The following is a 14,957-nucleotide window of genomic DNA, read 5'->3' as shown; positions in this document are numbered from 1 at the left end:
AGTAATAGTGTACCCCTAGTTTCAGAAGTTCATGACAACCAGGTTATTCTAAAGGAACAAAGATTGGAAACAGTGGAAATTATATGTTCCACATTCCTAAAATGTGTGTTACAGTAAACCCATTTCGAATTGTAGATGCCAAAAAAGACACATGCATTTGCATTGCAATAGGCCTCGCATTTACACGAGTTTGAGCTATTGGCATTGTAAAAGACAATGCCTTTTATTTAAGTTTTGGTTTTAAAAAAATAAATAAAACGCATTGTCATTTACAATGCCAATAGCTTAAACTCTAATACATGCGAGACCTATTGCATTGCAAATGCTTGTTAATACGTGGTGGTTTAGTGATGGGGCAGAGATGTGACGTCAGGAGATAATTGCACTTTATTAGGGGGGTTGATTTGGGGTGGCAGAGTGATGCTCTGAAAGGGTTCTGATGTAGGGGAACAATGGTGTACTGCTCATGGTAGCTCTGTGATGCTGGAGGACAGTGGTCGGCTGGTGGAGATGGTAGTGCAGCGCTGATAAGTGGTGGTTTACTGCTAAGAGTGGTGGTGCAGTGCCCAGGATAGTATGCAGTCAAGCAATGTTAGTGTTTTGATGCTGAGGTTTATCAGTGCAGTGCTGGTGACATGGTGCTGGTGTCATGGTGCTATAGTAGGAATGAGGAATGTGAATATGATACTAAAGAATGCTGTGGTGCTCAGAGACGGTTGGGTGATGCCGGTGCAGTGCTGAACGTTCTGGTACAGCACTGGTTGGTAATGGTGTGCTCACAGATGAGTGTGCTGTGGTGCAATGGTGGTAGGTAGTGGCATAGGGCTGATGGTGCTTGTGTAGTATTAAGAGGTCAGTGTTTGCATTGATGTGTAGTGCTTGGTGGTGTGGTAGGATGGATTTCAGGTGGTGGTGTGGTGCTTGGGGGAGGTAAAATCATCCTTATGCTGTGATGGTGGGTGTGGCTGGAATGCTGGGTTGGCGGTGTAGTGCGAAGGGCTAGTGGAGCTGTTGTTTCATGCAAAATGTTGGGTCGTGGTGCATCACTGGAATTCTTGTACCGTGGTGTGTGTAAGGATATAGTGTTTTGAGATTGATGGAATTATTAGGGTGGATGGATATTTATCATGGTAAGTTTCTGATGTTGTAAGTGGTAGATTGTAGCTGTGGTATAGTGATGCCCTAAGTGTCTTCCAACAAAAACCTTTATTTGAGCAAGCACAGAAAAATACAAGAATGGGCCTACAACCTCACGGGCTGGCCGCTAATAATAAGGCACAAGGAATAAATTAGAAATGTACTCCCGTGGTCAGGCACAAATCAAGTACCAAGCATTACTCCCAACATATCACAGAGCATATTGAATTTTGTTTTATACAAAAAGAAAAACAAACACTAAAAAGGCGAATGCACAGTAATCAAGGTCAGCCCAAAGAACGGAGGGGATGGTCAACAATCAGGAGAGCATACCAAGAGCCCTGAGGCTCCAACAAGGTCGGGGGGGGGGGGGAGCAGCGGGGAGAATCGGAAATTTCCAAAACAGTATGAAAAGGTTCCGGGAACGCTCGCCTAGGGAGATAGGACAACATCAGTAGTGCCTACAAGGGGAGGGGTACAGATATCCCCACGATATTCATTCCACTGGCCCCAAATCTTCGTCCACGCCCTGGGTCTGCCCCTGGCCACATATACAGTCTTCTCACGAAACATGGACCAGTCCATGTTGTCCTCCCATTTCAAGACCTCAGGGGGCCTGGATGCGCCCCAGAGTTGCGCAATATCCCGTTTCGCAATCATGTAACCCAAGGTAGCCCATCTAGTCTGGGCTACAGAGTAGTCAGTGGGCTCCCACACATTCAACAGACACCGTCGTGGCTCCGGCCGCAGGGCAACACCAGTCACAGCAGTCATCACCTCAAGCACAGCAGTCCAGTAGGCCGCCACAACTGGGCACTCCCAAAGAATGTGTAAAAAAGTAGCACTCGACCCTCAACCACGCTTACATAACCCATCCAGGGAAAAGCCCATTGTCACCAGATGCGGACCAGTGACATACACTCGATGAAGGATTTTAAGTTGAACCAAACGGAGACGGGCAGGAATGGCTACCTCCTTGGGAGAAGAGAGTGCCGATTGCCAATCCTCGTCGTCCAGTTCCAACCCATCGCCGACCCAAACCTCCCGAAGTCGGACCAATAAGTCCGCCTGATTATTGATTAGCTTCTTATAGATCAGGGAAATAGTGCTATCAGGCAGGTGCCCATCAAGGACACGATCTTCGAGGGGGGAAGACTCAGGCAGGGCCTCATCAGGGGTCAAGACTGAGGCGAGGGCGTGTCGGACCTGTAGATAACGAAAAAATTCCCTACCATTCAAACCGTATTCCGCCTGGAGGGCCTGGAACGACTTCACAGTACCTTTCGAACAGACATCACCCACCTTACATATCCCAATCATATCCCAGCGGTCGAAGCCCTTAGAAGACCAGAGACACCCCAAACGTTCCGAGGCATAAAGCGGCGTCGCCAATGTCATTCGATCCTCCCATCCCAAACTCACAGTCGCGGCTCGCCACACAGTTACTGCAATCCTGGACGGGCCCACGAGATGGCGCCCGGCTGATCGAGAATAAAGCGCTCTATTAAAGTCCCCACCCGGCAGCTGGAGTCTATCCATCTCGAATGCAGGATTTCGACCCGGTGAAAACATCACGTGATTAATAGCAGACAACTGGGAAGCCCAATAATGTCGCTTGATATCTGGGAGCGCCATGCCTCCGTCGTACCAAGGGATGGTGAGTTTCGCGAGGGCAATACGTGGATGCCCGTCCCAAATCAATTGCCTTTGAAGACTCTCGATCTCTTGGAAATAGGTCTTGGGGATGTCGTCATAGGAATTCTGGAGCGCATAGAGGAATCGCGGCAAGGACATCATTTTAAACAGAGCCGCCCTGCCCAGAGGAGACAAAGGAAGCTTACGCCAACGGGCCACGTCCAGTCGCAATCTAAGCAACGGGGGGAGGAGATTACGCTCAAATCGGAGCGAGGGGTCCAGCGTAATGAAAATCCCTAAGTATTTGAAGCCAGACTGGACCACCTGAATAGGAAGTCTGCTCGGCAATGGGGGTAAAACACCCGAAAGAACATACACACAGGACTTGGCCCAGTTAATAACGAGGCCTGAGTTGGCACCAAATGAAGCGAGAACATCAAATAAAACAGTCAGAGATTTACGCGGGGAGGTGAGATATAAAAGAATGTCGTCCGCGTAAAGCGAGACGCGGTCCTCAAAGTCCGGTGACCAGCGAATCCCCTTGAGCGAAGGCTCCCACCGAAGCCATGCAGCCAATGGCTCCAAGGCGAGTGCAAAAAGCAACGGAGACAAGGGGTAGCCCTGACGGGTACCCCTGCCAAGGGTAAAAGGGGTCGAAACTCTACCATTAACCACTACTTGCGCCAGAGGTTCAGCATATAATAACTTGATCCAACCAATAAACTCAGGCCCGAAACCAAATTTCTCAAGAGCCGCTCAAAGATAAGGCCATTCCACAGTATCAAAAGCCATTGAGGCATCCAACGATGCCAAAATGGCCGGCTCCGTCAGAAGCCCCGCCCTCGCAATCGCACCGTGGAGACGACGTAGGTTAAGAGCCGTGTTGCGATGCGGGATAAATCCGGATTGATCTGGATGGACCAAGCCACTAATGACCGTCAGGAGGCGGGACGCCAGGAGTTTCGCCAATACCTTGGGCTCAACATTCAGCAGGGATATGGGCCTATAGGAGGAACAAAGGTCACGCGGTTTACCATCCTTGGGGATGACCACTATCGTGGCCAGTCGCTGATCATATGGGAGAATACCCCGTTCACGGGACTCCAGAAACATGGCGCGAAGATAAGGCGCCACTCTGTCGGGACGTAACTTGTACAGTTCAATTGGCAACCCGTTCGGGCCCAATGCTTTGCCCGAACGGAGTGAACGGATGGCAGTAGCTATCTCATCAACAGTAAAGGGGGAATCCAACGCTACACGATCCAAATCGAAGACACTGGGCAGAGCTATATCACGCAATAGAAGGCGAGAGTCAGCCACATCTCTCACAGACACAGGGGTATATACCACACGGAAGTACTCAGCAAAACAGTCAACTATGCCAATCGGGTCCGTCACACTCTCACCACTCGAAGACTGAATCACGGGCACCACACGATTAGCTCTCTCTTTCTTATCCAGCCATGCCAGCAATTTACCCGCTTTGTCCCCCACATCATACAAACGACCCTGTTGCTCCCGAAACATCACTTTAGCAGCATCCGTGACCATAGATTTATAGGCAAATTGTTTCAGACCCAGGGCGTGGAGTTTCGCAGACGTGACACCCGATTCCAAAGCATCCTCCAATGCAGAAATCTCTCCCTCAAGGTCCACCACCTCCCTATTCCTCGCCCTCTTAGCTTCAACAATAAGGGAGAGGGCCTGCCCACGAATCACCGTCTTAAAGACCTCCCACAGGGACACCGCTGAGGAAACCGACCCCTCGTTATCCAGAAAATATGCGTCCAAAGACTGAAGCAAAAGGCTGCGGGTCTCGGGGGAGGTAAGGTACCACGGATTGATGGGAGCCACCCGGCCCACAGCCTCCACTCCAACCTCAAAACGGAGCCAGAGCGGAGAGTGGTCAGAAATACCCCTGGGTAGGTGTACAATCTCATGCACCGCTGGCGACTGAGCCGCAGGCATCAGGAAATAATCTAGTCTAGACAGACTCCCATGGGCCCCAGAGTGAAAGGTGTATTGAAGCTGAGTAGGATGCAAAAGCCTCCAGCAATCCACCAAGCCAAAGGTATCCAAAAACCCACCCAACCACTGTTGGGCCGCAGGAGTATCTCTAGGGGGGTGGCGATCGTGGAGACCGGAGAACACCAAATTAAAATCACCAGCCAGAAAGAGAGTACTAACAGGGAGGTCCAACAACACACGGCCCAAATCGGAAAAGGTAGAAGTCTGCAAGCCGGGGGGCACGTAAACAGTAAATAGGGAGAGGGCACGACCCTCATAGCGACCCACGAGGACAGCATATCGCCCCCGATCATCCTGAATCACATCATCAATAGCTAGGGGGAAGGAAGCCCGAACAAGGATACCCACACCCCTAGAACCCGAGGTAAACCCCGAATGTGCTACGAGGCGATAGCCCCACCTATTCATCGCATGACAAACATTGCCTACCAAATGAGTCTCCTGCAGGAAAACAATATCAGGAGATAAACGTCGTATACATTTCAACACCACACTCCGTTTGATACGATCCCCCAGACCGTTAACGTTCCATGAAACAAATCTCAACCCGCTACCCCCCATCCCACCCAGCAAAGTCAAAAGCCCCCACCAATGAGCATGACACAAGAAACATCTTCAAATACAGGATAAAGTCGCCTTGAAAACAGAACACACAAACAACGAACTTCCCAACCGCCCACCCCCCAAATAACAAGAAAACACCCCCCACCCTGCACCCCTGCAAAAATCTAAAAAGCCACCCCTGCAGTGTGCCTGTCGCCCAAGAACCCCTATTCTACACAAAGACCCCGGAGGAGGAAAGGCTCCGTCCCACCCGCCACCCCGATCAAGCCACTGGAATATATTGTTTCTGTAGGCCCCAAGTCACTGTGCTTAAGAAAAAAGTATTTGAAGTCTGACAGTTGTGCAAACTGTGGAACAACACATGATGCAATTAGATACTGCTTCTCTTCAAATGACGCCCCATTCATTGAAAGCTCACACATTTGGGGTATTTTGTTTATCGCTGTTTTTTAATTGCTTGAGCTAATTTAAACCTGTGGTGATACTTTTTATATCTATGGATTTTAAGGTTTTGTTCTTAAATATTGACTGCCTTTAATTGCTTTAAGATTGTAATTAATATTTTATTATGTCTACCGAAGAAATATTTACGAACCAAAAGACTTTATGCAGAACCTTCAGTTACCCAACCAGACTATTTGTTAAGTGAGGGGGAACTGTCATCGCACTTTTATAAAGGGGACATTTATACGTTTGGTTTGTCATCTGTCTGCAAGACCTATCGTTAACAACGTTTTACCAAGGCCGGACTGGTGGGAACGAAAACCGGCCCTGGCAAAGTGCTCGGCCAGCCACCCCCACCCCCCCTGTGAGGGGGGGAGAGTGTTGCGGGGTGACCGAGCTCTGTGCCAGGGCCGCGTCTCGGCCGATTTTGCTACAGGGCCGATTTCTATGCTGCAAAAACGGCCCTGTAACAAAATCGGCCCCCAGAGGCCCCAAACCGCCCCACCCCCCTTGCGGCGCACCGGGGGATTGCCCGGTGCCCGCAACGGCCAGTCCGGGCCTGCGTTTTACCATGTACATAATTTTAATTGCTTGTCTTTCAATGCGATCATTTGTATTTATGATGCAATACAATTCATATTACAATATTACATACATGGAATAGGCTTTGGTTCTACCCAGATAAATATTCTCTCTCGCCTCATACTATCAGCTTTGATGTGTCATTCAACTTTCACGGAATTACTTCCATTGGAATTCATAAGGGACTATTTTAAATCTGAAAGGTGCACTGAATCATGACACTTTTTGACACATTCTATTACGTAGCTCCTATATGCTTTCTATACAGAAAACAATCCTTTATGCGGCTTTTCTCAGGATTGGCAAAGCCCATATGGCTGGCTTCAATATGATAAGCAAAATACATGCATGGAATGCATATAAACAATATGTATGCCTGTGATTACATGGGTTGGTATATTACATATCTGTTGTTAATGCTTGTAACTTTAAATGTTCACCTTGTAATTCATTAGTCACTCCAATAGACATAATATATTTGAAAACTTAACGTATGCTTCTTGAGTAGAGCCTAAAGATTCTACAGGTTTGCTTGGTCAAAAACCACCTAAGAGTCATGTGTCCAGCTGAACATAACAGTGACACAACTTTGTTTAGCTCAAGTAGCAGTTTGCCTAAACCTTACTAATCTAAGCCATCTCCACCTTTCAGCCAGCCCACTGCATTAGCTTGTCGTGAGCCAAATTTGTCCATTCTAGCGCAAGGTGCTATAAACTGCTACTAGACCCAGAAATCTCCAGATAAAAAAACTAACAATATATGTAATGTTTTCCGATTACTTAGCATGTGTGATTCTTAACATGTTAGCAAAATTAAAATTATGACTTTGCCACCTGAGAGTGCAAAATGTACTTTAAGCCTAGAACGAAGCCGCTTCTGTACATTTCTGACCTCTGGGAGTGTACATTCAGATTGACAGTATTTATACAAAGCAAAAACCAAAGGGGATTAGCCAATAACCGGTCCCAGGATGCTTGTTTCCGGTCCAAGGAAGACAAGGCTTGGCAGTTCGGGCTGGACTGTTCCCATGAGGCACAGGGTCAGACTGATTTGCATCTGGCCATGTCTGAACTGGAGTGGCGTAGTGAGCTAAGGAATGATGATGGATTAAACCCAGATCAATTGACTGGGGGTGAGTGCTTGCAATGTTCAACACTCCGTCCAGCATCCCCTTTGGTTTTGACAGTGATATACCACATGTATTTTCAAACACTAGAAATAAAGGTTAGTTGCTGCCCCAACAGTGCATTTTTCCACATAGAACGTGACTGGGCTGTAGGATTTTGAGTGAGGTTTGTGTCCTTCCCGTTGCAGGAACTGAATCAGAACTTATATCCAGTATTAACAGGGGCTTCCACCTGTGTCCTAAGCAGGCACGGCCGACACAGGTAACAGCGGTGGGCAGTGCAGGCCAGGGAAGAGACAACAGACGAAGGGATAGGGAAAGGAAAATAAATTAAACCACTTACCTTGTGCTTGCCGCATCGCTGGCGACTTTCTCTATCCTGTTGTCTTTTGACTCTACCCCGCCATACCCCGCCCCACCCTGCCCCACCGCTGTTACCTGTACCGGCCTTGCCTGGTCCCAAGTCTTCTGAAAACATCTGGGGCCATATTATACTAGTGCCCCAGGGTCGCAACTGGTGTTGTGCCCACTTTTTGCACCCCGTGGTACTTTGAAATTACAGAAGGGGCTGCAGATGCTTGTGAGGCCCCTTTTGTAATACCGATCATCTTACTAACAAAGTCTTCATGGAATTTCTAAAGGTAGTTGTGTCTCCACCTCCTTCACTTCAGTGTCTTGATCCACACTTTTCACCTATAGGAATGAACGCAATACATTTCCTTTGACAAGAGAGGCTCTTATCTCCTCCATTTAATCCATCCTAAACTAAGGGTATCAAAAAGGATCTACTTTGCTTTTATAAATAATATGATGAGGCAAATTTGTATGGTGAATGGCAGAAGACTTCCACTTCAGCATTTGCAGAATCTCATTTTTGATGTTTACTTCATATAGCCTCTCAAATTGCTATGATTACAAGGTTACTACTTCCTTCTAGCATTGCACCCAGACATTACTTTACCCTTCCAACTCTTGAGCTCACCAGCTTACCCCACTGAAGTGGTGGTAGCCGAGCCAAAGACAGACTGTCTTAATCTAGTGCCTATCATATTTACGTAGTAGAGCACTATCTCACTTGCAGATGTGGTTTCTTTCTACAATGTTGCAGCCTCAAATTGTATGCTATTTAAAAAAGTCTCCTCTATATTTATGAAACCCTCTATGGAAAATGACCTAGACTTAATACTTGTCATTGTCGCCTTTCCTATTTACCTTTTAATGACACTTCCCTACTTTCTGTCTCTGCACGCATCCTCTCTCTGAACAGAGCCTACGTTGTCACATGTGTGTTTGCCTTAATCTCTATTATTACATTTCTGACAATTACCCACACCTCATAAGTAATACCACAGCATCCCCTTTAGCTTGTTTATTAATCCCACCAACATCCACATGAACTAATTTCCCCCCTTCAAATGAGCACACCTAACTTCTACTAACTTAATCTATTACAAAGAATTGTAAGTAAATGGACATAATGGTTTCCTTGAGAGCCCAATAATAATCCCAACAACCAATTAACACTGGTCTAACCACTAACTTTGGGTTCATGGAGCATTGCTCAGCTCAGAGTACAGTATTTTAACACCTCTCAAGGAGGAGTAAGTGCTATATAAATACAATTGCAGTACAATACAATGTTAATTTCTTTTGTATTTCTTAGTTTCTGCATCACACTGTGAATGGGAAAAACACCAGACCTTCACCAACAGCCACCCTCACATCATGACAAACATAAGCAGCTGTTCTGCTGCACCTGTGGAAGAACCAAGTGGTACCTGGAAGGACCATCTAGTAAGTCAAACTTGCCAATGTCTCCTCATTGCCAGTCTGTGTAGTTAATGCTTGCCTTTGTGTGAGCAGATATTAGAATACATATTACATCACTCATGGCTTGGTCAGTGACATCACTGATGTCATCTGAAATGACATCACTGATGACATCATCCAGTAAGTGTAAGTGTTTCATAAACATTTCTCAGAATGAAGGATATATACTAAGATATATTATAAGCTACTGCATGAGTAAAATGACTATTCCTATTTTACTACTAATGACTGATAGTGTTTCTAATATATGTCAGAATGGCACTGTGATGGTATGTACCAGTGTGGGAGTGGATGTCTGAGTGGCTTTATGGGTGTGTGAGTGGCTGTATGGGTGAATACGTGGATATGTGAGTAGCTGTATAGGTAGTGAGTGACTGTGTGAGTGGCTGTATTGGTGGATGAGTGTGTGTGTGAGTGGCTGTATTGCTGATTGTAGTAGCTGTGTGAATGGCCCTATGGGTGGATGAGGGTGTTTGTGAGTGTCTGTATGAGAGACTGAGTGGCTGTGTGAATGGCTCTATGGGTGAGTCACTGGGTTTGTAAGTAGATGTATGGGTAAGAGAGTGGCTGTTGGAAACTGGGCTTCTTTGCAGATGCCCCCCACTTTTGACTCTGATATTGCAATGGGATTTGCTAACCAGGCTTTACGTACCAAATCAAAAGTATTAGGAATAAGATTCTACTTTATAATTATTTGTTGAAATGGATTTTGCTGATTGTGTGATTGTTGCTACTATGAACTGTTTTCAGGAATACCAGTCAAATTAATTGATCTCAATTCGTTTTTTTGCATACTGTTGCTTTTGACCATGCCAGTCTTTTCTAGGTTTTATTAATAAATACTGTTGTGTATTTTACTGTGATATTTTTATGATGTTTGTGATGAAGAATAACATTTTAAATCTAGTGCTTCAGTGATAGGACAAATGAAAAATAAATGCTTCAGAGATTTTAGCAATTTAATTTCACGTTTACATTGACGTTATTCAATGCTAGCCCTGTTTAAAAACCTATCCAGATCCGTAAATAGGAGCTGAGCTGATCTTAGCAAAGTGCATTAGCTATGCTAGAGAAAACCAACTTCTTTGAGATAGCTGCCAGGTCACTTTATTTCATTTTCTGAATCCCATGGACACGGTACTCCTGCTGATTCAATCAACTAAGGTTTACATAAATTGGGCTACAAAAGCTTCGGTCAGATCCATTCGTTGGGTTAGTTAGGACATTTGTAGATTTAATAAACACCTTCTTCTCATAAAGAGATCACTGATGGAAAGAGACCAGGCATGTCAGATTTGATGGGGAAAGGTTAAATTATTGTATGACTCTGTGAAAAATCCTTGCTCAAACAAAGAGGTTTGTTGTATCCTGACTCTAATGTTATTCTTGCCCTGCCAATGAAATCTTTCTGTGGTGACATAACATGGAATGTTGGGAGTCAAATAGGCACAGTTGGCTGGGCTGAGCTGCATGCTGGCTGCTTCTGGTGGGGTCTTGATATAATCTTGAATAAACCTCTCTGACCCACCTCTACCTGAGTGGACTTGATCACTACAATTTTGCAATGGCACCGACTCTGCTCCGGTTTCTATTTCTATCTGTGACGTAGTTTCTTCTCTATCTCACTTTCACGTAAATATAAGTAAGCTGGGGCTTCATTTACCATCACATGATGTCCCTCAGCTTAAGTGAGAGATATTACCCATGATTTTTATCAATCCACGTTGGTCGTTCTGAGTTGACTTTCAGAGTAAGCCATGTTTGAATTGTTTTGCAGACATTACAACATGAGTCAGTGAAATGAAAGGGAAAATAGGCATTACATTTACATGAAGATAATATCTGCTTTCCGAATTCACCTTCTGACAGGTCTTTTACAACCTGTGCATGGTTGCTCCTCAACTTAAAAGTTGTATTTTATAATGCTGTACTTTACGGAATTGTTACCTGTTACAAGTCTGCACACTGCACAGTGTAATTGCTTATCTTTTTCAGAGCTTTCCTGAAGATTTGTATCCTGATGAAAGTATCAACCAATGTCTACAAAATGTCGAAGGAAATCAAGTCATACACACCGTGCTTACCACTTCTATCCATCAAAAAGGAGTAAAAGGTGAAACAAAGGATCTTATTGAATTACTATATACCTGGACAGGGAAATGATTGTTCTTCATGTCCATTACGACTTTGTGGTGATTTACTTCATTTTAGCTATTGGACGTTTTACAATTGTGTTGTAATAGCCTGTTCTAATGTCTTGTTGGGTGCACCTGCTTTCAAAGGAGGGAGAAGGAGCATCTAATGTTAACGCTATGCATGAAGAGAATAGAAGCAATGGCAAGCCCTCCTAATATAACACCTTGTTACTGTTTTAGGCCAAGTGTGATTCATTTAGTTTAAATCCACCAATCCATCATAAAAAGCTTCACATTATGTCAATTTTTTTAAAATAAAGATGTATAAACAGTTATTTACAAAAACTTTTATTCCAGTGGTCTGATCATTAACGAGGTAATAGCCATATAATTAAAATACCCCCACCCACTTTGAGCTAAAGCTCTAATGGTGCCAAGAAATTGAAGCAGGTGAGCCTGACTCATTCCAGAAGAGCTTCCATGTCTCTTTCATCCAAGCATCTATCCATCAATACTTTCACCCTTCATCTACCCAATGATAACCACCATATCTATTCATTCTTTCATACATCTGTAGTGTGGTTCCTATTATCCCAATAGGCTCTGCGCATTGGAATAATATCTTCAATAGTATAGACGTAGGACAGAGGTTAACTAGGTCTTCTACTGTCGATATTAGACTTAAAGTTTTGTGTGCGCCAGCTAGCTCAGAGTTCACTAGAAACTTTCTCGAATAGGCAAGGAGGAGTTTAACCTCCCTGGATAGACAAGAAGGGATTTAGTTTCTGACAACCATAGAACATGACAACTTTGCTCTCCCTAATCAAGAGTATATCTCTAGAGTCGTGTGAAAACAAAAGACAATCATTTTACTCAGTCAGTACGTGCATTCTTAGTTCCACCAGTTTGTAGAGAAAAGAAGAGACGGGCGTGTTCAATAAAAGGTGTCATTTATTGATCAGTCTCTTTTCTCATACAAGAGAAATGAATCGCTATTATTGCAATACTTATAGTTAAGTAAAGTGCATACAGTAAAAGCAGGATTATAAAATAATACTGTAAAAGCATTGATATGGTTTCTTAGCCATATGATACTTAAAATGGATAAAAGTTATACATACATATTTACATTGACTAATCGTACTCAACTGGTGCTTCTAACTACGCCTACCCCGGTGTACCTGACCTAAGCCTAATACGTGGGCGGGAGTAAATAAGTAGCAGTTTAAGTTAAGTTTGCTTTGCCAAGAATCTGACTCAAGAATTCTCTGTAAGGGGTTAGTCAGTTCAGTACCTGGGATTTAGAAGGTAGGAGGGCTGGTATCTCGTTCTCAGGACTCGGTATCCCAGTTACCCGCGAGGGCAAGCCGGAAACGCCGGAGGCTGGATTTCTCGGCAGGAGAAAAGACAGCGTCTCTCTCAGCGCGTCAAAAGGGAGGGGCAGCGTCCGTGGGCTTCCTGCATCAGCTGGGCTCTCCGGCAAGTAGCGCTGCTCCAAGCTCATCACCACCGTGTCTTTGCTTAGGGCAGCGTCGGTATATTTATACCTGAAAGGTGCCGGGTTTGACGTAAGGATGGACATAAGACGTCTGTAAGAGTGTCATAAGGACTGGTCGTTCTTACATTCTTTTCAGGAGTTCTCGAGCGAAATCAAAACAATAGCTGCAGGGGATTTCCCAGGTCTGCTGGAGGTTTGGTTTGTTTTGAGAACTCGTTGTGCTTTCTAGGGGGCTGGAGGAATAGTGCTTGCTTAATGTGACAGCATGCGCTATGACTTAATCTGAAAACGGGTTTCTGTGCCGTTGTATGGATACTAGTGAATTCTTAACCGGACAAGGGTCAGAAATAGGAGTATCGATATAGGTACCTAGATAAACACACTACACCCACTCCACGATTTTATGTACATATTTACTAACCTAAGCAATAGTAAACATAACTAACAGTGCATGTGTATACCGAACCACCCCAAAATACATTTTTGTATTTAAACTTGGATGCTAGGGTACTAGAAGACTTTTACTGTAATTTCCATTGAAATGAATGGCAACTCCATGACGAGCTGACCTTGTCATTAGCATGGAAGTGGTTAAAAATGGTGTATGCGAAATACACGAAATGAGTATAGGTACTGTATGCATTCAAGCAGTGTAATCATTCAAAAAGGAGATGCACATTTTATATCAGCATGAATGATTTGCGAAATTACACATGAAATGGCTCTTAATACAGAAAAAAAATTGCGAGACCATTTCATCACATATAAATACAATTACTTGCATATAAGCTAGAGTTCGAGGTAATGTAATGTCTCTAGAGTTCCTAAGAATAGAAGTTCTGTTCTCTAGGAATAGTTTTACTCTAAGCAGAAGATAAGTGCCAAAAAGGTAAATATTTTGGAAATTGGAAAAAAGTTTTCGTTTTCAGGGGAAGAAAAAAAGTTCTCAGTAGCTTTGTTTTTTAAAGCTGAAGGCCAAATTCAGAGTTCAGGGAACGCTGTGTGTTTGTTTGTTTTAAAGTTATTCTCTCTGTTCGGGTGAAAACATCATTTCAGACAGACTCTCGAAAAAACAGTCTACAGCTTCTGCTGAAAGTTCGACTAGGTTGGAAAATGTCGCTACCATGCAGTCATGCGCATGTTCGCTTTCAAGGATGGTTTGATCAGAACTGCTTACAGAAGGTCGTACCTGGTCGATGCTGCTCTCATCCTGTACTTCACTACCCTTCAATCGTAGTGGTGAAGTCTCCACGAATGCCGTCATCAAGATAGGTAGCCGCTGGGGACAGCACAATGCATGAGCCATTACTGGACCCAACAAAGTATCTGCATCCAATGGTACTTCTGATTGTAGTGTAAGACAGGTGTCTAACACGCATTCTTTGCCGCATAGCATGCATCTCAATACAGGCATAACACAATTCTGCCATATGGGTCTGAACGAAAGAAACCAGGTCATATTCAGATCTCTTAGCCGGGCTAATCCAAGGACTTTAGTTATGCGGTCCTGGTAGCGTATAGCTAGGATCGTTTCTTCCATTGTTGCTGGAGTCTTGTCTGTGACATGGTTTGCCATAACGAAGCAGGAGTAGCAAAAATATAATGCCTGCTACGAGTCCCAACAGGAGTGAAAGTCCGCCAAAGATGGAATGGACGAAATTTGGAAAAATACCCAGGACTGCTTTGAATGGGGTTAACAGTCCGAAAAAACTGTCTTAAATACACTCGTGATACCACTTGTATCAGAAATGTTTAAGATTTCGTTTAGCATTTCTGCGAAGTGTAGGGGGCAATTTGTTGATACCAATGCATGTATCTCTCCCGTTGTCCTTGCAACTTGGAGATCATACGTTTCTTTTGATGACGTCAAATGGGTTGGTGTCTGTAGGAGCACAGTCTTCATTCTGCTTAAAGTATCTATTCGAATAGAAGAGATTTTCAAACTGGGCCATAACCTTCCCTCCCTGTCTGGGGTGTC

The 14,957-nt window shown here is 44.4% G+C and overlaps 1 protein-coding gene across 2 annotated transcripts in view; it reads left to right on the top strand.

Annotated features, from left to right (window-relative positions):
- The window catches only part of SPIC (Spi-C transcription factor), a 68,783-nt gene that overhangs the window by 27,096 nt on the left and 26,730 nt on the right, over positions 1–14,957 (top strand). For both annotated transcript variants that reach the window (XM_078655853.1, XM_078655844.1), the window contains 2 exons: positions 9,180–9,310; positions 11,342–11,459. In XM_078655853.1, the coding sequence (XP_078511979.1) occupies positions 9,180–9,310; positions 11,342–11,459 (249 nt within the window). The remainder of the gene's footprint in view (positions 1–9,179; positions 9,311–11,341; positions 11,460–14,957) is intronic.

The sequence above is a fragment of the Lissotriton helveticus genome, chromosome 1_1 (genome assembly GCF_964261635.1).
Source record: "Lissotriton helveticus chromosome 1_1, aLisHel1.1, whole genome shotgun sequence".
In the NCBI taxonomy this organism is placed as follows: Eukaryota; Metazoa; Chordata; class Amphibia; order Caudata; family Salamandridae; genus Lissotriton; species Lissotriton helveticus.
This window is presented reverse-complemented; position numbering and strand designations above follow the sequence as displayed.